At 36.9% G+C, this 27,819-nt stretch overlaps 2 protein-coding genes across 2 annotated transcripts in view; one reads left to right on the top strand and one right to left on the bottom strand.

The window, feature by feature from the left end:
- Rrp5 (Ribosomal RNA Processing 5) overlaps positions 1-16,064 on the bottom strand; it is a 615,569-nt gene extending 599,505 nt beyond the window's left edge. Inside the window, exon 1 of the mRNA XM_090384558.1 lies at positions 16,027-16,064. The gene's annotated coding sequence lies outside the window, so the exon portion shown is untranslated. The remainder of the gene's footprint in view (positions 1-16,026) is intronic.
- On the top strand, positions 701-26,198 carry LOC150078416 (protein ZBED8-like). Its single transcript, XM_090384560.1, has 3 exons — positions 701-1,094; positions 1,224-1,640; positions 26,143-26,198. Exons 1-3 carry the CDS (start codon positions 701-703, stop codon positions 26,196-26,198), a joined length of 867 nt encoding a protein of 288 aa, XP_090240686.1.
- Positions 26,199-27,819: the final 1,621 nt, after the last annotated feature.

Genomic DNA, 27,819 nt, shown 5'->3' on the forward strand with positions numbered 1-27,819 from the left:
CATTGAATTCAACAACAGCCTATAATATACATATATGTGCACGTAGCATTATAGAATCAATGTATATAATGAGGTATGAGAGGCATAAAGAGAGAAATAAGCTTTACATGAGGCCCAGGTAGCAAAACAGCCCTTAATAAGTCAAGCAACCAGCAAGCTCTTATAAGAACAAATGGAGAAGTATGCTCATCAATTAAATTAAGAAAGGAAAAACGTTAAGTAAGCTGGGAGCCAAAACAACGTGCTCAGCCCTACATAATAAAATCAAAGAACAATAAATAAATTAATAAAATTATATTAATATATACATTAAAGCCAATTATTAATATTAATAAGTAATTAATATTAATAGTAATTAATAGTAAGCCAATTAATGATTCATTTTTAATCGGTGTCTCGATGTGTGAATAACAAACCGTTGAATAAAGGTGAGTTGCTCTCTTAATGCAGTTGAAGGTCACCCTGTATGTTTTGCTGATGCCGCCATGTTTGCAATGATGTAATTCAATAATGTCCGTGATGGGCCATCTAATGCAAACTGGTGCGAACTTAGTTTGCCAATAGTCAACACCTTTAGTTGGCACCAAGATAGAAACCGGCCACTTGCTGTCGAGCACGGGTTAGCTACTGCTTACACTTTCTAAAATCTAGTGTCAGTAGGTCATCATCAGTATGTACTGTCCATGCTAAATCCGTACCCATGGAGAAAAAACGTAAATATTTGGAAGACTATCTAAAATCTGACTTTACCACCTTGATCAGCAATGGCATAGAGAAGCCACAATGTGCTTTGTGCAATGTCGTTCTCAGTGCTGAATCTATGAAACCTTCAAAACTGAAACGTCACTTGGAGACAAAGCATTCAGAACATACTAAAAAGGATTTGTTGGAGTTCTTTCGATGCCATGAAACTGGTCTCAGACATCAGAGACTTGATTCTACGGGAAGTTTTCAGCAACAGAGCACAGCAGCAGTGCAAGAATCATATGAAGTGGCATTGGAAATTGCCAAAAAAAAAACACCTTACACAACTGGAGAAACGGTCATCAAACCCTGCATGTTGAAGATCGTGAAGTCAATTCTTGGAGAAGCCAGCGAGATAAAGATGCGACAAATATCTCTGTCCAATAACACTATTCAGAGGTGCATTTCAGATATGTCCATAGAAGTGAAAGAGCAGGTTTTGAATGAAATCAAAGTTTCTCCATTGTTTTCTTTTAAAGTTGATGAGTCAACGGACGTAAGTTCATGTTCTCAGTTGCTTGTCTTCGTGAAATATATTCATTCAGATGACATCGAAGAACAGTTCCTGTTTTGTAGTGCACTTGAAACTACTACAAAAGGTAAAGATATTATGGGGAAGATAAATACCTTTTTTGAAATTGGAGGACTACAGTGGATAATTGTCTGTGGGGTATGTACAGATGGAGCACCAGTAATGCTAGGGTCAAAGTCGGGCTTTCAGACAAAAGTGAAAGAACTTGCTCCCCAAGCAGAGTGCATTCACTGCATGATTCACCGATATGCTCTTGCCAATAAGACTCTTCCAGCTCCTCTGCAAGAGGTACTTGATTCTCTGATCAAAATTGTGAATTACATCAAATCTGGAGCCCTCAACACCCGTCTGTTTAAAGAACTCTGTAAAGAACTCATGAATTCTGATCACGAGGTTCTTCATTTCTACACTGCTGTACGCTGGATGTCGAAAAGAAATGTTGTCAATCGTGTCTTTGAGTTGAAAAATGAAACCAAGTCATTCCTGGAAGTGCAAGGGAAACGTGACCTTGTGGCTTACTTTAATGATGAGGCTTGGAAGAAAAGAGTTGCTTACTTAGCAGACATTTTAGACCAGCCAAGCTGCAAAACTGGCGTCGGAAAGTAAATCTTGGAAACATTGCCATGTTTGAAAAACTCTGCAGTGTGGTAGAGGAATTTGAAAGTGAACTAACTGGATAAGAATCTGAAGGAGGAGATTACTGGGCACCTTGAACCCCTTGAAAAGGAATTTCAGCAGTACTTTCCTGAGCTTACAAAAGAAGCTACACTGATACGAAAGCCATTCTCTGCTTCCCTGAATGTAGCCAGCATTCCCGATGAAGTACAGGATGAATTCTTGGATCTGCGGAATGATTCCTCGTCGTGTAATTTGTTTTATGAAAAATTGCTGACTCAGTTCTGGTGTGCTATGTATCAGTCATATCCAAATGTCACAGTGCTTGCCTTTCAAGTGATGCAAGAAAGCAAGCGTATGAGCTTATGTAGCATCAGCCCAAAAAATTTCTGAGAGAGTGGATTTTCAACGCTTCTTCATATCAAAACAAAGGCAAGAAACAGACTGAATGCTGAGGATGACATGAGGTTGGCTTTAACAAACACTCAGCCGCAAATTTTGAAGCTGGTTGCCCATATGCAAGTACAACCATCGCATTAAATATTAGGTTAATTAAATATTAAGTTGGAATTATATTCTGAAAAATATATTTTTAATGCATTTTCTTTACCCTATTAAAAATGCCTTTTTATGCAAATGTGGCGGGAGTCACAGGTTACTTGGCTATCATAAAAGAGGATCACGACACAAAAAAGGTTGGGAAACAATGATCTAATGGATGCAGTCAAGCAGCAGCTCCTAAATTGTCAAGCATGGACAGCATCAAAAGAACAATATGTACAAAACATAAGAAACGTATTTCTAACCCAACTCTTTCGACTCATCATAGAGTCATACAGTTTCCAGAAGAGTATACAAAACTTGCAATGGAAAACAATTTTTACACTTTGATTCTGGACTAGTATAAAACCGAATATTAATTTTTTACACAAAGCGTAACCTTCGGTTATTGGCACAAAGTGAGCACTGGTATGCTAATGGAACATTTAAAAGTATTCCATTGTTATTTCACCAATTATACAGTATAAGTGGTCTAAGAGAAAACACATCATTGCCATTAGTGCACGCACTTTTACGAGACAAATTGGAGAATACATACATAAGTCTCCTCAAACCCATTAAGAACTTAGAGCCATTAGTCTTACCACTGTCAATTACAACAGATTTTGGTAGAGCAATGATTAATGCATGCAAAAAGGATGCATACAATTAATGCATGCATTTCCCCAATGCCAAACCAAATGCTGAGGTTGTTTTTTCCATTTTTCACAATGTATTTTTCATGTAATTCAGAGTCATGGATTAAAGCAATGATATGAAATGGATTAAAATTTGCATTAAATCTCCGTATGTTGGCTGTAATAGCTTTTGTACCAGCACATACAGTAGTAAATGTATGTATGTTTGAACTATCGTGCAACATTGCAGTCTTTCCTCAAGAAGTTGTCGATAACTTCAAAGATACATGGGTTGCGTGTACCAACTGAAGGCAGTGATGACAACTACCACAATTCCCAGATGAAATCTGGAAATTATATTACACAGTTTTGCAGAGTTTACCCATAACCAATAAATCTTTTGAAGGATGGCATAGAAGGTAGTAGTAGTAGTAGTGGCACATGATGCAAGAAAGCAAGTGTAGGAGCTTATGCAGCATCAGCCAAAAAAAAAAAAAAAAATCACACCATTCCCTCCAAATGCCTGTCCAGTTCCTCCTTAAATTTATTTAACCTATCAACTTCTACAACGACAGATGGAAGTTTGTTCCAGCAATTAACCACCCGCTGGCTAAAGGCAAATTTCCGCACATCTATTCTACATCTGTCCTTTCTTAATTTGAACTTATGTCCCCGTAGGTTGGTAATCTGAACAAGTGGAAGGATCCCATCAGAATTCAGCGTGCTCAACCCATTCAAGGCCTTATAGACCTCAATCAGATCACCGCGCAGGTGCCTAGTCTCCAGCCACTGCAATTTGCAGAACTTAAGCCTCTCTTGGTAAGAGAATCCCTTCATTCCCCTCACCAATCGTGTTGCTCTTCTCTGTACACGCTCAAGCAAATCTACATCCTTCCTAAAATGAGGCCTCCAGACCTGTACGCAGTACTCAAGGCGTGGCCTGACCATTGCCTTATAGAGAGGGACAATCACCTCCTTTTCCCTGCTAGCAAAATTCCTATATATCATTGACAAAACCCCATGACCCGCCCTAGCAGCCTGTCTGCACTGCTCAGAAAACTTCATATCTGACTGCACAATTACTCCCAGGTCTTTTTCATTTTCTACCACCTTAAGTGTAGTACCACACAGTTGGTACGTTTCTCTGGGGTTACTTCTACCCATATGCAGTACTTTGCATTTGTCAAGGTTGAACTTCAGTTGCCACTTCTTAGCCCATCTGCCCAAATTATCTAGATCCTGTTGCAGTAGCACACTGCCATTACTGTCATTAACAACCCTGCCAACCTTTGTGTCATCTGCAAACTTCGACATTAAGCCTGATATACCTTCATCAATATCATTGATAAATACACAAAACAACAGTGGACCCAACACCGAACCCTGTGGGACTCCAATAATAACATTAGTCCACGAAGAGCAGCACCCATTGATTACCACCCTCTGTCTTCTCCCACTTAACCATCCTTTTATCCATTGTAGCAACTTACCCTTAATACCATTCTGCTCCAATTTGTACAGTAGTCTTCCATGCGCAACAGTGTCAAAAGCTTTCCTGAAATCCAAGTATATGATATCAAAATTATTTTTTGCATCCAGTTCCTTTGTGACCACATCATAATAACCAATCAAATTTGTCAGACAAGACTTTCCCTTAACAAACCCATGCTGTGTTTGAATTATTGCTGCAGTCTTGTCTAGATGATCCTGCAATGCATCTTTAACCAGCGACTCCATTATTTTACCCGGAACAGAAGTTAAACTAACTGGTCTGTAATTACTCGTGTCACCCTTCGATCCACCTTTGTGAATTGGGGACACATTTACACATCTCCAGTGCGTGGGAACCTCCCCTGAGTCCAAGGATGCTCTCATAATTATGGCTAAGGGTTTGCTTAGTTGCTTTGCCGCCTCCTTTAAAATAACTGGATAGTAATAGGATAATAATAGGTTTTAAGAACATGTTCCAGCTCATCATCCAAACATAAGGAAAATTGTTAGGTGTATTAAGAAAGAACAAAGTTTAAACGAAGTGCATTTTGAACAATATATATTTGCTGAGGCTCTTGAGCAATTTTCTAACCCACGTGTTAGGTGGGTTAGAAAATTGCTAGCCTGGTGGTATGAGATAAACAGACTGATAGATTAACAACAAATGAAAGCAGAATTGAAAATGATTCTTGCTGTGCTTCTGTTGAGACATACAACAGCCTGAAAAATGAGGTATTGGAGATTTCAAGGCTTTCTGGGTGTCATCATGGAACAAGCAACTGCAAACAAAAAATGGGTTTATGTATACTTGCCTTTACACTAATGTTAGGAGTACAGTAAACATTTGATGAATTTGAAATTTCTTACTGTTATTTATTTTCGGGGGATACGACCACCCAGACAATTGTTTCGAAGCTTTTTGGCTTCATCATCAGTGAGTGGGCTGGTACCCTGGTAATGCAACATGCCATCACAGTTGTGAAGTAATTTCTACAATATGAGAGATGTCAAATGGTGTATAAATAATAATGTATTGGATGATGAAATGCACAAGGCATAATTTCTTATGGGTTTAGGTAAATAACTATATAATATCGGTGTAGATACACCATAGTTTGCCCATAAATTTGAACTACGTATGTAGCGTGAAAGGCATCATTTTAATTATATCTCATATTGTGGGCCTTCACAACGAGATAGCTGGTATTGCACTACTTCAAATAAATAATGCTTCTCTAGCAGAGAAGACTACTGTTATTTATTTTCAGGGATTATCTCGCTGTGAAGGCACCCACAATATGAGATACAATTAAAACGATGCCTTTCACGCTACATACGTAGTTCAAATTTATAGGTAAACTATGGTGTATCTACACCGATATTATATAGTTATTTACCTAAACCCATAAGAAATTATGCCTTGTGCATTTCATCTTCCAATACATTATTATTTATACACCATTTGACATCTCTCATATTGTAGAAATTACTTCACAACTGTGATGGCATGTTGCATTACCAGGGTACCAGCCCACTCACTGATGATGAAGCCAAAAAAGCTTCGAAACAATTGTCTGGGTGGTCGTATCCCCCGAAAATAAATAACAGTAAGAAATTTCAAATTCATCAAATGTTTACTGTACTCCTAACATTAGTGTAAAGGCAAGTATACATAAACCCATTTTTTGTTTGCAGTTGCTTGTTCCATGATGACACCCAGAAAGCCTTGAAATCTCCAATACCTCATTTTTCAGGCTGTTGTATGTCTCAACAGAAGCACAGCAAGAATCATTTTCAATTCTGCTTTCATTTGTTGTTAATCTATCAGTCTGTTTATCTCATACCACCAAGCTAGCAATTTTCCAACCCACATAACACCGCCTCAAGAGCATCAGCAAATATTCTTGCACTCCTTTTATTAAAAAAAAAAAAAACAAAAAAAAAACAACATATCGTTCTAAAGGAGCCAAATATAAAATTTCGTGAAAATATCTCCACCGAGAGTCAAGTTACTATATACAGGAGGATGGGCAGACAATAAAATAATAATTGCCAGATCTGTATTAAATTAAATTAAGCCGATTTGGCTAAACTCCAGAACATGAGTACCACTTTGCGGACATAGCCACAGAATAGTGTTTGTCTGATTATTGGGAATGCATAATTCACCTCATTTTGCATTTCTGATTGTTTGATTGAATGTAAATTCACTTCTGATTTTTCTGATTTGTGGGAAATACAAAATTATTGTGCACTAACACCAGGGCTGTTCTCAAGCAGCAAGCCAACCTAGCAGTGAATACACTCCAGCATTGGGAAAATACTGATAATCTAACAATATCCATCAGCAAAACAGAAGTGAATCCTACTAAAAGGTAACTTAAATATAAACCGGCCTCCACAAATCAAAATCTAAGGAAAGACAACAGTCCTAGTAAAAAAACTGAAATAGCTAGGTATTATATTTGATAACAAGTTAATTTTACCTCCATCTTGTACATTCACTAAAAAAAAAAAAAATTAGGAACTATTCTGGATTGACCACTAGGATCAAATAAAACAAAAACAGATTCCATATAGACAGTCGTACTACTGACCATTACAAAGACATACTGCATGGTCAAGTACAGTAATACCCCGAAGTTACGCGATAGGTGGGTCCGACGAAAATCGCTTAAGTCGAATTCGTGTAAGTTGGGGTATAACTTTGCATATAAATATATATAAATTTTGTTTAATTGGGACCAAGGACTAACAAAAACACTAGTTCAGAAGAAAAATATTTAATAAAATTGCAGTTCTTTGTACATATTAATACAAAATATGTATTAAAAAAATAAATGAGTTACGTAAAAAAGTTAATTCGATGTCGATGGCTTCATAAAATCTAACAAATTCGCCTGACGACACAGCGCCTTCTTTTTTTTACGCAGAATTTCTTCGTAGCAAGCTAATAATTTTTTTATTCCTTGCTTTGTAGCTATAATGTGTTCTTTGTTGGAGTCTATGTTTTCTAAAATTTTTAATACCTTTTCAATTGAGCTGAGACCTTCTTTCAAGCTTGCAATTGTCATGTGCTTTTCTGGTGGAACTGGGTCTGAAGTGTCGGATACTTCGGTGACGTTTTGCTCACGCATCTCTATGAGCTCATTCATTGTCAGCTCCTGACTATGTGAGTCCAACAGCTCGTTGACATCATCACCATTGACTTCCAAATCTAATTGCCCGGCAAGATTAACAACTTCTTCTATCACAGGAGCGATATGATCAGTTTCTGGCGTTGTTTTCGTCTCGTTTTTGAAAAAAGATGGACAAAGTTTCTTCCATACACCATTCAATGTTTTTTTGTGAATTTAATCCCAAGATTCTTCAATGATTCTTACGGCATCTAAAACATTGAATTGTTTCCAAAAGTCTTTAACAGATATCTCAGTATTTTGTCTCATAGCTTCATTCAGACGTGAAAATGAACGCCTCGTGTAGTAGGCCTTGAATGTTTTGATGACTCCCTGGTCCATCGGTTGAAGCAAGCTGGCTGTGTTTGGAGGCAAAAACACAACTTTCACACGTGGGTCAAAATTAATTAGGGTGGCAGGAGGGTGACCGGGTGCATTGTCAATAAGAAGCATCACTTTAAATGGAATCTGTTTAGACTTGCAATAACGTTCGACTTTGGGTATGAAGTGGTGACCAAACCAGTCCTCAAAAACAGAAGCTGTCACCCAAGCTTTATGATTTGACTTCCAAATCACTGGTAAGCTAATTTTAGATACTGTATATTTTTTAAAACTCTTGGGTTTTCGGAGCGATAAATTAAGAGAGGTTTTAACTTGCAGTCACCAGCTGCATTCCTGCCAACCATCACTGTCAATCGGTCTTTGGAAACCTTAAAGCCTGGAAAGTTTTTTTCTTCGTGAAAACGATGTAATTTCCGACAAAAGTTGAGCAAGAATTCGAATGTACACATATAAATATGACAGTTGGAATGCAAATTCTTGTGTGCAGCTCATGCGGCAGCAAAGTTGAATTTTGTTCATCTTTCGCTCTCACTCTCCGCCGTCGCACCGTATATCGATAGCATATGAAAAACAATCTTGAAGATAGTGGGCGGCAGTGTTGCCAAACGAAAAAATCAAGATCCGCGTAACTCCGAGTTCACGTAAGTCGGGGTATTACTGTACATCTACTCTGCACGAATACTGAATCAGAAGAATATAGAATCAATTTTTTCCATAAGAATAATCAGTTCCCAGCTCAGAATCTGATACATAAATAAATAAAAATTTAACCAGAACTTTACCTTTACTGAGGAGCGAAGATGGCAGAAGCTGAAGAGGAGGAAAGGAATTATGTACTGTTTAGAAGTGGGGGGGGGGGTCACCTTCCATTAAAACATCAGGTACTGTAATTCCAATTCTGGTGATCAATGTCTTTTTTGTCCCTTTCCCAACGATTCACTAGCACTCGATTTAGCAAAGAACTAGTCCAATGTTGTCTGTTTCTGTCTGTTTTTTAAAATTTTCCGAAAGTAGCCAATCACATTATCATTGAATGAATTCATATTTTGATTAACTACAGCAATGTTCGGGTGCCACTTCTCAACCATACTCTGCGTTTTGGTCCAACTGGACAGCATTTCCTTAATGTCAGCAGTTGGGATGCTGCCTTTACTTGACCCCTCCTCTGATGATGACGAAATTTCCTCCACTACTTCAGCTTCCTGTTCTTTATGAAGGTCCAACAGTTCTTCTGTGGTGAACTCTCTTCTATGGTCCTCCACCATTTCCTCTACATCCTCACTATCAACCTCCAATCCCGTGGACCTGCCCAAAGAGACAGTTTCATCAATAACAGGCTCTAACCCAAAACCTTCAAAGTCACTTTCTGACACACACTCTGGTCACAATTTCCTCCAGGCCGAGTTCATTGTCCTGGAAGACACTTCCCCCCATGTCTTATCAATTATCCTCAAACAATGGAGGATATTGAAGTGATTTTTCCAAAATTCTCTCAATGTAAGTTCTGTCTCTGATGTCACTTCAAAACACCTTTGAAACAGGGCTTCTGTATAAAGTTTTTTAAAACAACCTACTGATCCATGGGTTGGATTAGAGGAGTTGTGTTTGGTGGTAGATATTTAATGCGAATAAAGCTGTATTCCCCTGCCAAATCGTCTTCCAAGCCAGGGGGATGAGTAGGAGCATTGTCCAAAATCAAGGTAAATACAGGTAAATTACAGGTAAATTATAACTTTCTAGATAAGCTTTCACACTTGGGGCAAACACTTTGTGAATCCACTCCAGGAAAAACTGTCTTCTTACCCAAGACAGTTTTTCCTGGAGTGGATTTCAGTTACTGTTAGCCTTCCACATCACATTTAGTTTACTTTTTATGATATTGTTGTTCTTAAAAACTCTCGGATTTTCTGAATGATAAACGAGCAATGGTTTAATTTTGCAGTCTCCACTAGCGTTACCACACAGCAAGAGTGTTAATCTGTATTTCATTGTTTTGTGTCCAGGCAATACTTTTTCCTCTTTTGTGATGTAGGTTCTTCTACGCATTTTTTTCCAGAATAGGCCTGTCTCATCACAACTAAAAACTTGTTGAGGGATAAAATCCCTCAGTGTCTACGTAGTTTTTAAAATCTTCAACAAACTTTTTAGCATTTTCTGCATTCGACCTTGAAGCTTCTCCATGCCTAACTACACTATGAATACCCATTCGCCTTTTAAATTTTTCGAACCAGTCTACTTGCCATGAAATCACCACTGGGTTCTTTTGCTGCAGGTCATCACATAACTGCCTTGCTTTTTCGCCGATGATAGATTCTTAAATATTACCACCAGCCATTTGCTTTTCAGCAATCCATACTAATAAAAGTTTTCCATGTCTTCATACGTTTGTGATCTTTTAGCGGCAAAAATTTTTACACCTTTTGCTACTTTATTTTTAAATAAAGATGCTTACCATAGTTCTCGGCATGTTAAATTCTAACGCTAGGTTGGAAACGTGTTCCACTTTCAAACTTAGCAATGATTTCTTTTTTCAATTCAATTGTGGTTCTCACAGCTTTCCTTTTTGGTTGTTTTTCTTCACTACACTTTTTTGGGGCCCATGGTCACTTCTTTTTACAAAGATAACTGCAAAAAATTTCAAAATTTAAAAAAAATTCAAAGAGAAAATAACAGGTGATGAGCACTGAACGATCGCACAAGGCAGACTGCTGGGCTTTTGCACAGGGCTGGCTGACTGCATGGGCGATTGCATAAGGTTAGGATGACTATGTGGGGGGCGACTTTTCATGACGAATATCGGAGCATTTTTTTGCCGAAAAAATGTGACGAATATAGAGGTTCCACTGTACCAGTATTTCGCTATTTTTAATTTATGAAACCGGGATACTGGTATATCAAAAAAAAAAAAAAAAAAACATTTTTTGCAATAAATTTTGATGACAATTAGGTGCAATAAAGTAAGGAAAAAACAAGCAATTACTTGAATTCATGTTTTAAATCAAACTTTTATTACAATAATAAATATTCTAACAAAAAATTATTAAACATGCAATTATTCTAAAAACAAAAAAAAATACATATTGAAACTGCAAATTTGGTTATGTTTAAGCATCCACATTACCTGTCCGAATAAAGTGAGCTCTTAAGAAACATAAGCAATCAATAGTGTTATCGATTAAACTGGATCTAATTTTGATACATATTTAATTAGCTGCAGAAAACATCATTTCGGATTCTGTGCTGGTTGGTGCTATTGTACTGAGATAGTCGTAGACAAGTTGCAATTTACCCTCCCCCGCCTTATTCCTTCATCTTCAAAAAATCTTATTTCCTTTTTATCAAATATAAAAAATATTTCCTTTTTTACTTTTTATGGCACTGTATCCGTATTAACGAAATGAGACTGATGTTTAAGCTTGGTGAGGAAACCAAATCTAAGTTGTGGGCGAGGTTATTTATTTATTTATTTATTAATTTTTATTTCCCTGTACCTTACTTAGTATTGCCGTCAGTGGCCATTGTTATGATTTTCATACAAGCAGCTAAGACCAACAAGCTACCTGACTAAGTTAAAAATTGAGAATTTCCAGGAGCTGAAGGATATTCCCATATAACACACACACAAGTATATATATTATATGTGAGCTGTCAGTTTCTCAAGAGCAATGACACAAATATAAAACAAAAGTCATTTATCATACAAAACTACTTACAAATATATACATAACTGGTATTCACTTACATCTAATCTTCATTTTTCTCATTTAATCTGTTAATACATGCTATCATTTCCCTAAAATTTCTCTCAATTAATAATATCAACTTTCTCTACAGCTGCAAACACTAAAATAATTCAATCTTCATCACTTCCTCATATTTCTCTTAATCAGCAATATCAATTTTCTTCACAACAGCAATCCATAAGTCACTAACTTAATACTAACAATTCCATGTAATTTCTCTTAATTTAGCAATATCAATTTTCTTTACAACTTCAACCAATAAGCCAACTCAATACTAAACATTTCCTTATTTCTCATAATTTCTTCAACTTCAACCTTACTCTAAAATAATCTACCACTTTATCTAAGTACCATTTCCAAAACAACACAGTTCAGACTCTGTGGTGTATTCAGGTATCATCATAAGGGAGGGCATAGTGACCATCCAGGTATCATCATAGGGGGGCATGGCAACCAAGTTTTTGAGTTTTTTTTTTTTGGAACGCCTCCTGCGTTAATTTCCATTAATTTCGAATTTTTGGTTAATGGGGAGGGGGATATGCCCTCTCTGCCCACACCTGAATATGCCCTGGTTCAGAGGACTTACCTTCCTTCTCTTTTATGGTGGGATTCCTTCCACAGAGTGCGGTGATGTCTCTCTCTCTTCTTAGTTGAACTGTGTTCTGCTGTATAGCTCTTCCAGTACTGTCTTATTTCAGGATTAGTTCTCTGTTAAAACTGAAGGAAATTACCAGCAGTAATAGAATCTGGCTGGCTTGTTATTCAACTGCCGGATTAATTTCCAGCACAGGAACATGCCCGGCGAAACTCTTCACTATATAGCTGGACACTCCCAGAAATGGACCTCAATTGAACCCAGAACTAACGCTGCAAGTCTGCAACCCCTCCAAACAACAACCATAAACCCCCTCTCTTCTGACATGAGCACCTTATTTATTTTCTTCTCATTTATTTATCCAGTTGATTACAAGTTACAATCACCCTTTGTACTACTTTTTATATGCAAGCTTATGTGCAAACCCCTCTGGAGTTTGCAGGCATTTACATATCTCTCCCTATTTAATTTAAATTTTTTTTTTTTTTTTTTTGGTAGTTGTTGGCGCATCAGCTTCTGTGGCCATAATGCACCTCCCAAGGTTTTTGCAGTACTTTGATCCAAGCCCGAGGCGGGATTCGAACCCGCGACCTTTGGGTTGCTAGGCAGGCGCTTTACCCACCCAGCTAGCCCGGTCAGCATTTAATTTAAACCTGACCCATTCATGTGTTATTCTTTAAACTCACTCTTCTTCCTTTAGTGGGAAAAACAGAATATAACCCATTCGTGTGTTATTCTTTAAACTCACTCTTCTTCCTTTAGTGGAAAAAACAGAATATTTTTCCCACACAATGAAACGCTTTCATCTTTTACCTCTAGATCACCTGTTCACCTTTGAACTGTTCCATACCGACACCCTTTCCCAAAATGCACTAAGTGTCACATTCTCAAGTAGCAGTGTAATAGAGGGATTAAACTATTGTTCAGAAGCTTTTAATTTTAACACTTTTGCATCTGTCATACTATTCTTCACCATATTCCTTGATTGCCCTACCAAGCCTACTCCTACTAATGGAAATACAGTCAATTCCGGTTATTTGGGCCACATCGGGACTAGTACATTTTGGTCCGATTAAGCGACTGCCACCCAATTATCCGAAGTTTCACGTAAATACTCCCGCTTTACAATTGGTTCACTGTACAATCAAATCACGTTACGATGGAGTCAAAATAGTAAAGTACCGTTCACTATATAATGTGTAGTAAGCACCGGTCACTGTGATCACGTTTGCGAATTGCTGTTTTATAGAATTTTAATTCTATAAAACAGCGATTCTAATTAGCTAAAATAGAAGGAATATTATCCACAGGTTATATAAAAGTAAAGCTATATTAAGCACAAATTTACCGTTTATTACCTTACAATTAAAAAATTAAACAATACGTGGAAATCGGAAGACTATATGTGATAATCGAAATTAATACGTACTGTAAATAGGTAACTACTAAGTAGATGACATTTCTGTTCACTGACATTTGTGGGTGAGGGTTAAAATTTAAAATAGTAAAAATATAAGCAATCAATAACAAAGAACACAGCACACACAAATTGCAAGTAACACAACGTGTGCAAGTGAGAACGAAGTAACAAGTTATGAAGCTTTAAAAATAGGAATGAAGAGAAGATTCTGAAAATTAAATTTTTTATATGATTGAAGATTTCGTGGAAGTGTAAACACATTTCACCATAACAACCCGCAGAATTCTAGCTGTCCGTATTATCACAAATTCAATAAGATCGAGTTTACTATCCATTTATGATAGATTGCAGTAACAGAAAAGCCCAATAAACAGGTGATTGCTAATTGTTTTTACTGTTTTATGGTTGTGACCTCCAGAAATCCGACTGAACCACGTGGTACAGTCAGAGACAATCGTAGGGTAATCTCCAGTGCTGCAGTCTCCTGCCCCAATTAAGCGAAGTAAACCCTGGCTATTTTCTCGATTGTGTTCTGTTTTTTAAGATTTGCCCCAAATAAACAGTTGCCCTGATTAACCTGTGGCCCAAATAACCGGAATCCACTGTATTTCTGTAATGATGTTTTCATTATTCCTTACGTGCTTTACTACCTAAGAGAAATATATTTGTAAGATTTTGTCTTACAGTTTCATGACGTTTTCAGGTTTCCATTGCATTTGTGTTGTGGATAACAATCTCTCTGTAACAAAATCTGTAATATTAATGATTTATTGTTGTCAATTTTATAACCTTTATGTAAATAAATCATAAACAATTATTTTTTAAATTAATACCAAAAAAAGCGGTATTTCTGTATCAATACCAGGATTTCAAATCCTAAATAAAATGATCGAGTTTCCAACAGCGACTGGCACCACTAGATTAGCCACCAGCGACTGGCACCCCAGGCAAATCATGACGTCAGCACCCCCAAAACTCCAAGGAAGTATAGGCTGAGGTCATTACTGCTCCCCTCTGAGGTCTGCACCCTAAGCGACTGCCTAGTTGGCCTAATGATAGCACCGGCCCTGTATACACCAATGCGCCTAAAATTAGCAGCTAGTAAAATTCAATTTATTCTACCTCCTGTTCGATCTCTTATTTGCACTTACTCTTCTATAAGTTCGCCAATATCTATATAATTCAGATGATCTACATTAACAAGTGTGTTAGTTGTCTGACGGCACCAGGGGTTTCTCCCATCTCCGCAAGTTACTGTGCAGTTGAAGAAACTCACAGTAACTCCTAACATGGCAACTGGCGTACCATAAAGGGACCGGTAAACATTTGCTCAATTCCCTGGCTGCCAGATCAGCTACTACCAGGGTCCTGAGCTGGATTTCATCATTCTTCTCTTTCTTGCTTTCTTGGTAATTCCTTTCTACTTCTGACTCTCTCTCTCTCAGGGTAACATAGAATTTTTTTTTTTTTTTTTTTGCTGGTACAGCATAAGCCTCAGGCTTCCTTGCACCACATACGGCTGCTAATAATAATAATTATAATATCTACCGCGCAGGAAATTACAATTCTCCACGCAACCACTAATTCCAACTCGTAGCCGATGATTACTCATCGGCTACGAGAAAACCTCCTACAGCAACTCTTTCCCCTTATATGAATTTTTTTTTTCTTTCCGATTTTGCAAATTTAAAAATGGCGCTACGAAAGCTGCAAATCATTCACATCAAGTAATAACAGTAATAACGCAAGACTTCGTAATAACAGTAGTGAACCTTTCTTCAGGATCTAAACTTTTAGCATTAGCATTTAGCATTAGCATTAGCATTAGCATTAGTAGAGGCATTTGATGCAAGAAGCAAGCTTATGCAGCATCAGCCAAAAAAAAAAAAAAAAAAAAAAGTAACATAAATAAATAAAAATAACCACTTCCACTTCACCCCTCTGTTCGTTCGAAATACCTGTCCAGCTGAGCCTTAAACTTATTTAGGCTATCAACTTCCACGACAAGGGATGGAAGTCTGTTGGGATGGAAGAACTTAAAGAACTTAAAACTCTAGGTATGAAGTATTCCTCTTAATCACAGAAAGCAGGGTGATTCTGACAGCTATATACCGTATTTATCTACATGTGGTATAGATACACGGTATATTCAAATCCAAAACAACAGTAAAAGCACTCACAGCATCTTACCTTTCAGATCAATAGTAACACAGAATTCTCAAATACACAAATCAAAACCACGTGTATGAGCATAATCTCGAACAACCACTTTAATAAATAAAAACAGAGGGCGCTGAGTTTTACATGCCATCTATTCCCGATAACATTCAATTCAATCGTCTTTTAGATGTAATATTATTTCTGGCTCGTGAGAATCTTCCTTTTGGCAGACATGATTATTCCATATTTTATACAACAAATAAACAAATTTTAGAGAAACGGTAGAGTTGCTATCAAATTATCACCCCGTTTTGAAAGAACATATTTTAAGAATTGAACGTTCTCTGATAGGAAAGAACATTCCTACTTTTCGCCAGTGATTCAAAATGAGTTTTTTTAACAATTTAGGAAATTATGTAAGAGAAAAAATAGCAGACAGTAAAGAAAACAAGCTAAATATTTTATAATTATATTTGACATTACAACAAATATATCCCTTGCTGATTAAATGTGTGAAGTAATTAGATATGTTCACATTGTAGGTGACAGGGCTGAAGTCATGGAGTAATTTTTAGGCTTCTTCCCCATTGAAGGAAAGGCAGCTGCCGAACTCAAAAGAAATTCTGAATAATTTAGAAAAGGATGGACTGAATACAAATCTGTGCCTTGCTCAAGGCTACGACATTGCGGCGACCATGGCAGGAATTCATGGTGGGGGTCCAATTCAAAATCAAGAAAATTAATTCCAAAACATTGTTCATGCCCCGTGCAAACCACTCTTAAAACTTTTTCGAAGAGCATTCATTTTCAAGCGTTTTTCATGCGTAACCTTCTTTAAAACTTTGGAAAACCTATATTCTTTCTTTTCAGTTTCTCTATACTGTTGGGAAATAATGAAAAAACACAGAGGAATGACAATAAAGACTTGCCAAAACAAGTTGGAGTGCACATCATGAATCTGTAAATAGTATTTGGGTCAGATGCCACCTGTGGTTTCTCACACCTTTGCGGATGAATCTGTAAATCGACAACCCCCAAGGCAGAATGCGCTGGTCCCACAGGAAGTAGTAGTTGTTGGTGACTCTATTGTCAGGGAAACGGGGAAATTGCTTTGTAAAAAGGATAGGTGGAACAGGACCAGGGTATGTCTGCCAGGGGATAAGGTTGATGACGTTGTAGAGCGGATATCATCTTTTAAGGGCACAAAATGTGATATAGTTGAACACGTTGGCACTAATGATATTAAAAGTAGGAGACCGGCAGAATTACTTAACAAGTTTTTTTTTTTTTTTTATGAAAACCCCAAACATCAAGAATATCAAAACCTATAGTACTTAGAACTGTGCATGAGTTGAAGGAGAAGAATGGAGGGAGGGGGGATGCTAGAAACTTTGCTCTAGAGACTAAACATGGGTTTCACCACTTCATGCCTCCAATAAGCACTGTTGAAAAAAAAACGTGAATTAGGGTTGAATGTGAAAAGGTCTACAATTCTGCCCAGACACAATAGGAGGGAGTATATGATGAGAGCCTTGTCGATCAATTCGACCCTGGAAAGACTGTGCAAGGCTCAAGGGGTAGAATTTTTTTCAGACTGGTCTACAATTGTTAACAGAAGGGACTGCTTCTACAGGGATGCGATACACTTAAATAGAAAGGGTGCAAAAATATTTGTTGATGCTATCAAAGCAGTGTTAGGTGGGTCGGAAAACTGCTAGCTTGGGGGCTACAAGGACTAATAGCTTTACAGTAGCCACTGGCAGAAGTGAAAGTGATTCTTGCACTGCTTCTATTGGAATGAGCAGAAGCCTGGAAAACAAGATGCAGGCTATTTCAGAGACTGCTGGGAGTCATTGCGGTACAAGTAAACACATGGGTTGTGTTAGGGTAGCTAAGAAAAAGAACAGGTGCATGTATACTTGCGTGTACACCAATGCTAGGAGTTTGGTAAATAAATTTGATGAATTTGAGTAATTGCTCAAAGCAACAAAGACGGATAATGTTGGGATATCAGAGACGTGGTGTCACACAGATATAAGGAATGCAGAACTGGAATTTGGGGAGTACAACGTCTACAGAAAGGATAGACAGAAGGGAAGGGAAGAGAGTTATGCTATTAGTTAAGAAACACATAAAATCAAAGGAAGTGAAGCAAGTCAACATCGCTGGACAGTGCAGTGCCCAGTCAGTTTGGTGTGACATAAGCATTGGTACATCAAAATTGAGAGCAGGATTGTGCTATAGGCCTAATGACCCTAATGAGTATAATAAGAAACTGTACAGGGAAATAAAGGAGGCCAGTACATCAAAGAGTCTTATAATGGTGGATTTTAATTTCCCAGATATTGACTTGAATTTGTGGATTGGTCACTCACACACTAGCAAGGTTTTGTGGATTTATTGGATGATTGTTTTCTACATCAGCATGTTCGGGAGGCAACTAGAGGGAGTAATACTGTTGATTTGATTATCCGTAGTGATTCTTCATGCATTAAGAATCTGCAGATAAATGAACCACTAGGTGGCATTGATCACAGTGTGTTGAAGTGGGATTTACTCAAAAAGGTAACTACCATCAGGGGTAAACGGGAGGGTTATTGCTTTCGTAAAGGCGACTACGGTGGTCTGAGACAGTATCTAAATTCTATACAGTGGTACCAACTGATGATGTTACCAACAGCAAATTCCAAATGGGAAGCATTCAAAGAACTCATCTTGGAAGTTACTAGGCTTTATATACCAACTAAGAAATATTGTTAAAGGTTTAGGCCTAAATGGATGTCAGATGAACTAATGAGACATGTGGCAGAGAAGAAAAATGCATGGGATACATATAAATTAACATTTGACACAGAAACCTATGATAGATATAAGTTGATCTGTAACCAAGTTACAAAGGAGGTTAGGCAGGCGAAGGCAGATTACGAGAAACCTTTGGCAAAGGATGAAAAGAAAAACAGCAAGGAGTTCTTTACTTGTGTAAACTCTAGAAGGAAAGGGATAAATCAGATTGGTCGACTTCATATCGATGGTTCAACTGTTGATGATCCTGCTCAGGTAGCTAACAAACTAAATGAATATTTTGCATCTACATTCACACATCAGGAGTTATTCACTGAGGGGAATGCCAGAGGTGTATTCAACTCTAGCAGTAATCTAGGTAATATTGTAATAACTGAGAGTAAAGTGTTGGAGAAATTGTTGAAGATAAACAGCAGAAAGGCACCTGGGGGGGATGGGATCTATACAGTTTTTTAAAGGAGGCAGCAAAGGAAGTAAGCAAACCATTAGCCATAATTACGAGAGCTTCCTTGGACTCAGGGGAGGTACCCATAGACTGGAGAAGTGCAAATGTGACCCCAATTCACAAAGGAGGATCAAAGGCTGACACAAGTAATTATAGACCTGTGAGTTTAACTTCTGTTCCAGGAAAATTAATGGAGGCACTTGTTAAAGAAGTACTGCAGGATCATCTAGACAAGACTTTAGTTATAGCTCGGACACAGCATGGTTTTGTTCAGGGTAAGTCTTGCCTGACTAATTTGATTGGATACTATGATGCAGTTACAAAAGAACTGGATGCAGGGAATAACTTTGATATTATATACTTGGATCTTAGAAAGGCTTCTGATACTGTTGCACATGTAGACTGCTGCACAAATTGGAGCAGTGTAGCATTGGAGGCAAATTGCTGCTATGGATAAAGGGGTGGTTGAGGGAGAGAAGACAGAGAGTGGTAATCAATGGATACTGCTCATCGTGGACTAATGTTATTAGTAGAGTCCCTCAGGGTTCAGTGTTGGGTCCATTATTGTTTTCTGTATTTATAAATAATATTGATGATGGTATATCAAGCTTAATATCAAAGTTTGCAGACGATACAACGGTTGGCAGGGTTGTTAAGAACACTACTGCCACTATGATGCTGCAACAGGATCTGGAAAGGTTGAGCAGATGGGGTGAGAGGTGGCAAATGAAGTTTAACCTTGACAAATGTAAAGTACTACATATGGGAAACAGCAACCCCAGAGCAACGTATCAACTCTGTGGTACTACACTGACAGTGGTAGAGAATGAAAAGGATCTGGGGGTAATTGTGCCGGCAGATATGAAATTCTCTGAGCAGTGCAGACGGGCTGCAATGATATACAGGAATTTTTCTAGCAGGGATAAGATGGTGATTATTCCCTTGTATAAGGCAATGGTCAGGCCTTGAGTACTGTATACAGGTGTGGAGGCCTCATTTCAAGAAGGATGTAGAGATGCTGGAACGAGTACATTGAAGGCCAACGAGGTTAGTGAAGGGAATAAAGGGTTGCTCTTACGAAGAAAGGCTTAAGTTTTGCAAATTACAGTGTCTGGAGACTAGGCACCAGCGAAGTGATCTGATAGAGGTGTATAAAGCCTTGAATGGTTTGAGCATGCTCAATGCTGATGGGATTCTGCCTCTTGCTCAGAATCACCTGAGAGGGCATAAATTCAAATTGAGGAAAGACAGTAGGATAGATGTGCGGAAATTTGCCTTTAGCCAGCGGGTAGTTGGTTGGTTGGTGGAACAGACTTCCATCCCTTGTTGTGGAAATTGATAGCTTAAAAAAATTTAAGATTCAGTTGGACAGGTATTTCGAACGAACGGAGGGGTGTAGTGGAAGTTTTTTTTCTTCTTCTGGCTGATGCTGCATAAACTTGCTTTCTTGCACCATATGCCTTTATTAATTCTAATGCTAAATATGGTCAAAATATATTTTGAAAAAAATTATTTTTCCCAATAAATGGCGAGCACATTCTTCATTGTACCTGTTATCCAAAGTTTTCTTCAGTACGAGCCTTAGAACTCGCTCCAGAGCCCTCTACATAGAGATACTTTAATTTTAACAACCCTGTATATTTATTCTATTGTTTTCATCTGTATTGTGAAATTTTTATTAAATATTGATAATCACATTTCCAAGCTTTCTTGGGTAATTTTTCTCTTCTATGTTTAAATAAGGTTCATGCACTCACTCCTAAGCACTTTTCTGCAAGGGCCAATGAGCACAGTACTGGGCGGTAGCATGGGTATTAAACAGCAAGGGCTACTAAACAAAATTGTGCCTTGTCTTATATTATAGAGTAGTAAATTACATACTCAATTGATAGTTTACAGCATCAGCACAAAAAAAAAAAACCTCACCATCTCACATATCCATCCATTATGATACTTGTCCAAGCTTCCCTAAATTTATTCAAATTAACCACTCCCACAACACCAGCTGAAGTTTTAACAATCAATTAATCTCTGCCTGAAAGCAAATTTTTGCGCATCTCTCCTGCAATTATCCTTTTTCAATTTAAGATTATGTTCCCTTTATACATTTTTAATTCAAGAAAGAATAAGGAAGCCATCAGGATTTAGTTTACTCAATTCATTTAAAGCATTAAACTCTTCAATCAGGTTGACTCACGTGTCTATTCAGGCCTGACGTAGCCGAGATGTCAGGAGCGAGAGTGCATAGCACGCGTTCTTTCAGTGGTCCGGGGTTCAAGCCCGTGACTACTAAATACGATAAATATATTTGTATTGACGATTGATTGTAAACTCTACTGACTTGGTTGTTGTGCCGGAGTATTAAATAGGAAATTTATTTAGTTTCCTGTAATTTGCAGAACCCAAGTCTTTCTTGGTAAGGTACCCTTTTGTGTTCTTAACTATGTCTTGTGCTCTTCTCTGCACTTTTTTTTCTATATTCTTCTAAAAATGATGCCTCCAGACCAATGTTCCCACTAATTTTTCTTATAGCTGTGCGGTGTAGAAATTCACTTGAGTAAAAAATTTTCAGACAAGATTAAATATGTGCAATATTTTTAAAAATTGTTTTCATTATAAGTAGGGACATACATAATGATAAAAAAAGTTAACAATAAATTTACACTTTACAGTTAGTTATTCATTTTTCTTGGAATTTTTCTCTTCCGTTCTTTGTATAAGTCCATACTTTGTAGACATCATCTACATTTATTGTTGCTCCATTAGCTAAATGCAATTTGAATCTCATAAGGTCACTTAAATGATCTTCATGTATTCTATTTCGATTTTTTGTTTTAATTGAATTCGTAGTACTAAATCCTCGCTCGCAGTCTTCACTTTATGCTTGAAATGTTCCATAACATCATAGAGAATGGACATGTTACAAAAATGCACGAAATTTAAAGTGTCACTGAAAGTTTTAAATGTTCCAGTTTTAGTTTTTTTGCAATTATAAATTTTAATTCCGATTATTTTTCTGATATTTTAGAAAAAACATCACTTTCGTTATTTGTAATAAATCGTGAATATTTTTTTTGCAAGGTGTATCACATTAAGTTTCCCAAAGTCAAAATTATTGCTTTCATTTGTGATAGCATTAATATCAAATACTTTCCAATCGTTTAATTCATCATCAGAAATCTGTTATCTAAGCGATCACATACGCGTTTGATAAAGCGAATTATAGCTGCAGTGTCAACATCACTTTGAAATTTTGATTATACTTTCACATTTTCACTCCATAAAATATTTTTGCCAAGATATTGGCGTCTTAATTTGTTTATTTTAGCTTTAACATATTGATGTGCATCAATAAAGTTTAAACAAGTTTTTTGTAGATATTTGAAAAGCGATGCAAGCTCTCCTAATACATCATTGAACAATTAATGCCAGATGATACTGAATTTGTCAAAATTTGTAAACAGTGTTTACTGATAGGATCATTACATTCGTTAACCTGCTTATTGCAATATTCAATTAATATTTCATAATTTTTTACTAAAGCATCAACTGCAAAATGTCTGGATAACCATCTGACTTTATTTAATGTATCTAAAAGATACATCGTGTTATGTAACCTGGGCTAATTCTTCTAATTTTCGTTTTTTTATGCTAGACCTGCTAAACATTGTGTATACAGTTCTAAGCAACGACTCTATATCTTGCATAATAGATACATTTTTCCATGCGTCGTCCAATCCTAAATCTTCTCGGTCTGCAACACAATGTTGTTCATATAGATGTAATATTTCCTTTTTGAGAAAATTGCTGCTGCTACGCCATTTTTACTTCCAAGTATAACACTTGCTCCATCTGACGTGAATATTACCATCTTTTGAATATCAAGATTATATTCGTCGTAAAAATTTTTTATTTTTTCTAAAATGAACATACCCTCACGGTTTGTAAGCTTCAAAATACCTCCAAATACCGTTTTGTAATATGTTTCATTTTTCACTCCAAAAATTAAAATACAAAATTAATACTTTTTGTACTGAAATATCAGTACTTTCTTTTACAATTACCGTGTAGAAAAGTAGATTCTCTTATTTTGTTCATGATATATTTTATGAGAACAGCGTTTGTACATTCAACAAATTCAAATGAATAATTTTTGCTTCTCCAATTTTTCCATGTGTTCATAAATGTCATGTACAGAGTTCATTGATGCATTAATTTTTATGGCTAATATCACATCATTAATTAAAACCTTAACCGTATCAAAATTTGATTTCAATCGTTCACTTCTCTTTTTTTAGGTTACCTACTTCTACAGTTTCCGTCAAAACACTTAAAATTCCACCTTTTTTTTTTTTTCAGATTACGTAACTTGGTAATGCGTCTATATGTATCTTCTGACTTAGATGCCGTTTTAAATAATCTAGTTTCACTTCTTCCCATTTTCTTCCTGTACTAATTTCTCCTGCGACTTTTGCGCAAAAAGTACACAAGGCGACACAATTTTCTTCATTGTATTGAAAAATATCCCCTAGTTTTAGGCCTTGCTTTTTGTTTGATGATGGAATTTCAGCATCAATTTGTTTTAAAAGCCAATCCCTTTTAAATGTTTTGCAAGTTTTTTTTATTTATTTTATTTACAGTATTTCAGTTTTTCTTTTGGACATTTATTATCAGAAAAATTTTAAAATTACAGAATTTTATTAATTCTCTATATTTTGTAAATGAAATTATAAAATATTAAGAAAAATCACAAATTTTTAACGCATTATTAAAATAATTTATAAAAATTTAAAAAAAAGTTTAATTTTTCATATTTTACCTTCTTTAATAAAATATTAAGTAATTCTAAACGTTTTTGATTAAACATAAAAAAAAAATCCAGATCAGTAGATCCGCCAACATTCCGCCCACATATTTTTATGTATTAATCAGTAAAAATTAATACGTAAAAAATTCGACTTCGAAAATTTTCACGATCACAATACATTCCTTATACACTACGCCCTTATACTATTCCTTATACTCTACACCCACATATACTGGGTATGGATGTGGTTGAGTGGACGGAATGTAAAAATGCTGACCTTCCCTATTATATGGTAAAAGTGCAGCCATTATCAACCCACTGCAGGGTGGAAGCCTCCTCAACAATTCATGGTGAGGAAAATGGACCATAATCTGCCACGCTGGCCCAATGCGGGTTGGCAGATCGACCGTATTCAGCAGTCAGGGGTTTGAACCCCGGTCTATTCAAAGAGCGTGTGCTACTGCACTCCCGCTCCTGCCCACTCGGCTACGGAGTGGAATTTTATGGTACTGTATTTTATTATTTTTATAACAATAAACTCGCCTTAAAAACATACAATATAAACTACAACCGCCACAGTCCTTTCTATATTCTTATAAATAATTTAATAATTATTAAATTATTTATAAGAATATGTAATGTAATAATTTTTTTCATATAAATAAAAATGAACACACAACTTTTCACTGTGCCCTGTGTATTTGCAATGCACTATGTAATTGTAAATAAAAGATGTGGAGCATATCATGCAATAGCGAATCTTATGGCATGAGCTAACCCCCTTCCTATATCCATTCTTCCACTAATACAGTACTCCTGTTGCCATCTAATATGTCGGCTGTGTGCACGGGAAATAAAAGCACCTGTGCAAATTCATAGAAATCAGTGCGGTGCCGCGCACGCACGCACGCAGCTTAGAGGGAACCCTGCTCCAGACCATCATTCAGTATACACAAGATGTGGCCTAGTCAATGCTTTATACAATGGAATAACCACCTCTCCTGTTAGCAAATTTCTCTCAATATCAGTGAGAGAACACTATGAACTGTCCAAGTAGACTGTTTGCAGTGATCATAGAACCCCCCCCCCCAGGTTTTGTTCTCTTCTTCACTACCTTGTGTGTGGTACCACCCAAATGGGAGTTATTAATGGGCAGCAGAATGTTGAATTACTGCTACCCATATGCACACTTTGCATTTTTAAATATTAAACTTCAATTGCCTCTAATTATTATTATTATTAGCCATATGGTGCAAAGAAGCCTGCAGCTTATGCTGCACCAGCCAAAAAAAAAAAAAAAATCTGAATTACCCCAAGAGAGAGAGAGAAAGAGAGAATCAGAAGTAGAAGGGAATCACCAAGAAAGAGAAGAATGATGATATCCAGTTCAGGAACCTGGGTGTGTCAAGTCCATACTCACCAGATGTGAGCCCCTTGGACTCTTCTCAGCATGTCTAGTTTTTCTAAGTTTTGTTGCAGTAGTATGCTGACTTCTATCATTAACCAGTTTTCATGACATTTGTATTATCTGTAAACTTGGACATTCATTTTGATATTCCTTCATTAGTATCGTAAATTAATATTGAAAACAGTAAAGAGCCCAATTGTGAAACCATTAATAACATTAGTCCAAGTAAAGCAATGCCCATTTAAAACCACCCCATCTTCTGCCATTCTACCGTACCTTTGTCCCTAACCCTTCAGCCATGTTGTTACATTTGTGATATCCATCTTCAAAATAACAAGCCCACGTTATTTGTTGGTTGGTGATAGATAAACTGTGATTTTCTTTATACTTTCCTAATTGTAGACAAATTTCTTTGGGTATCACTTTTACCATTAGCATTGGTAGAGGCATATGATCCAAGAAAGCGAGCTCAACCAAAAAAAAAAAAAAAAAAACATTCCAATTTCACCCATTCATTTGCTCCAAAATTTGTGTAGTTCTTCCTTGAATTTATTTAAGCTATCTACTTCCCCAAAGGACTGATGGAAGTTTGTTCTAACAAACAACCACCTGCTGGCTAAAGGAAAATTTCCACACATCTATTCTACAATTGTCATGCTTTAATTTATGCCCTTTTCGTTTTAGGTTCAGCATCTTCTGTACACTCCTTTTCCGATCCTGAATCATTATCAAGTCCATAAGTTTCTGTGGTTTTGGCACTAGCTGTGTATCATTGTGAGGAACCGGCTTTGGAGCAGAAGGTATGTTGTGCTACTCTATTTTATGCTTGGATTTCCAAGAAAAACCAGAAATATTGGTCATGCAAAAGTAACCAACGTTTATGTGGTCTCGAAGTTCCCGTTATATCGCGGGAATGGCAAAAGGCATCGATTTATGACTACCTTTAGGCCTGCCTGTTAATGTCCTTGAACATGAGCTGCAGAAAATGTTTGGAGCCCATACTTTATCTATCTTAATAATCCAACCTCACATCCAAAATAGAGCTCATTGGCTTTTCTCACAAAAATGCGATTTTAATACCATTTCTCTGCAAATGTAGCAAAAGCGATCAGAATTATTTTGGCAAGAACTTGACATATTTCATAAGGGTTGAGCAGAGGCGTATCTAGGTTACTGGAGTCCTTGGCAAATTTGTGGCTATGTGCCTTTTTTTCATTGGTAAAATCATAATTACAGTCATATCTGTGTTTAACAAACTTCTTTGTAGCAAATTTTTTGACTTCCTCTAGGTAATTACATTTAAAATAGTTTCTATAGAATGAAGAAAATTTTCCAAATAACGAATGGATTACAATGGTGGCATGTCTAAAACCAATTGCCCTTTTGTTGTTTTACTGATGTGAAAACATCTTTGGCAACACCTACTAAATTTTGGGCTGAAGTAAAACCAATTTGTCACAATTTTGTGACACGAAAATTACATCATTCAACGTCATTTCTGTTTGTAGATTTGACAAACCGGAAACACTATTCTGCATCACATCATTTCCGCGTCGAATAATCATGACAGAATAATGAATTACTAGGGGAAGAGGTGTCAATGACATAAATGACATTGTTTGATGCCATCTACAGTTTGTCGATTTGAGGGACGAACAGGAAATGATGATTTCGCGACACATCCTTTCCGTGTCCCAAAAGTGTCAACACGATTTTGTCGATTTGAAGCACCGTTCATGTGACAAGGCATGAATGGTGCTTGAAATCGATGCATCTGTTGTTTATTCGCTTTTATATTTTTCTAACAGGTGAATGTATGTTTGAGTTTGAAGCCTCTGACAGAGACAGACACTAACTTGTTGGTCATTGCGATGGCATCTTCTTTGTTCTTGCCTAATGAATCTTGGGGAGTGTTATTTAGCCACAGTAAAATGTGCACGTGGACTACCACGATGTTGAAATTCTATGCGCTTGGAAAAGTTGACCCGTTATAGCCCATTTTATCAATGTAAAATTGATAAAATGGGCTATAACGTTTTGACTGCAATATGTTCATAATTATATTCACAAGCTTCTTGAAGTATATCACACAAGTTAGTCATTCGCTAGCGTCGCCTTCTGCATGAAGTCCATGTCGCTCGCATCATCCTCACTAATATCGCACCCCTTATTCTGTAACTTGTACAATAGCTGAAGCAAGCGTGGCCAACCAATTTCATTGGCACTCAGAGTCAAGATCATTGTAGGTTTACACAGCTGTCTAATCATACTGAATACATTGCACTTATGCTGAGCCCAGTAGTAGGTCGAGTTTGGAATTATCCTTAGGAAGGCCAAATTGTTTTTGATACAGCTGATAAT

Source organism: Mastigoproctus giganteus, chromosome 11, assembly GCF_048544385.1.
Source record: "Mastigoproctus giganteus isolate SK-2022 chromosome 11, ASM4854438v1, whole genome shotgun sequence".
NCBI classification, from domain to species: Eukaryota; Metazoa; Arthropoda; class Arachnida; order Uropygi; family Thelyphonidae; genus Mastigoproctus; species Mastigoproctus giganteus.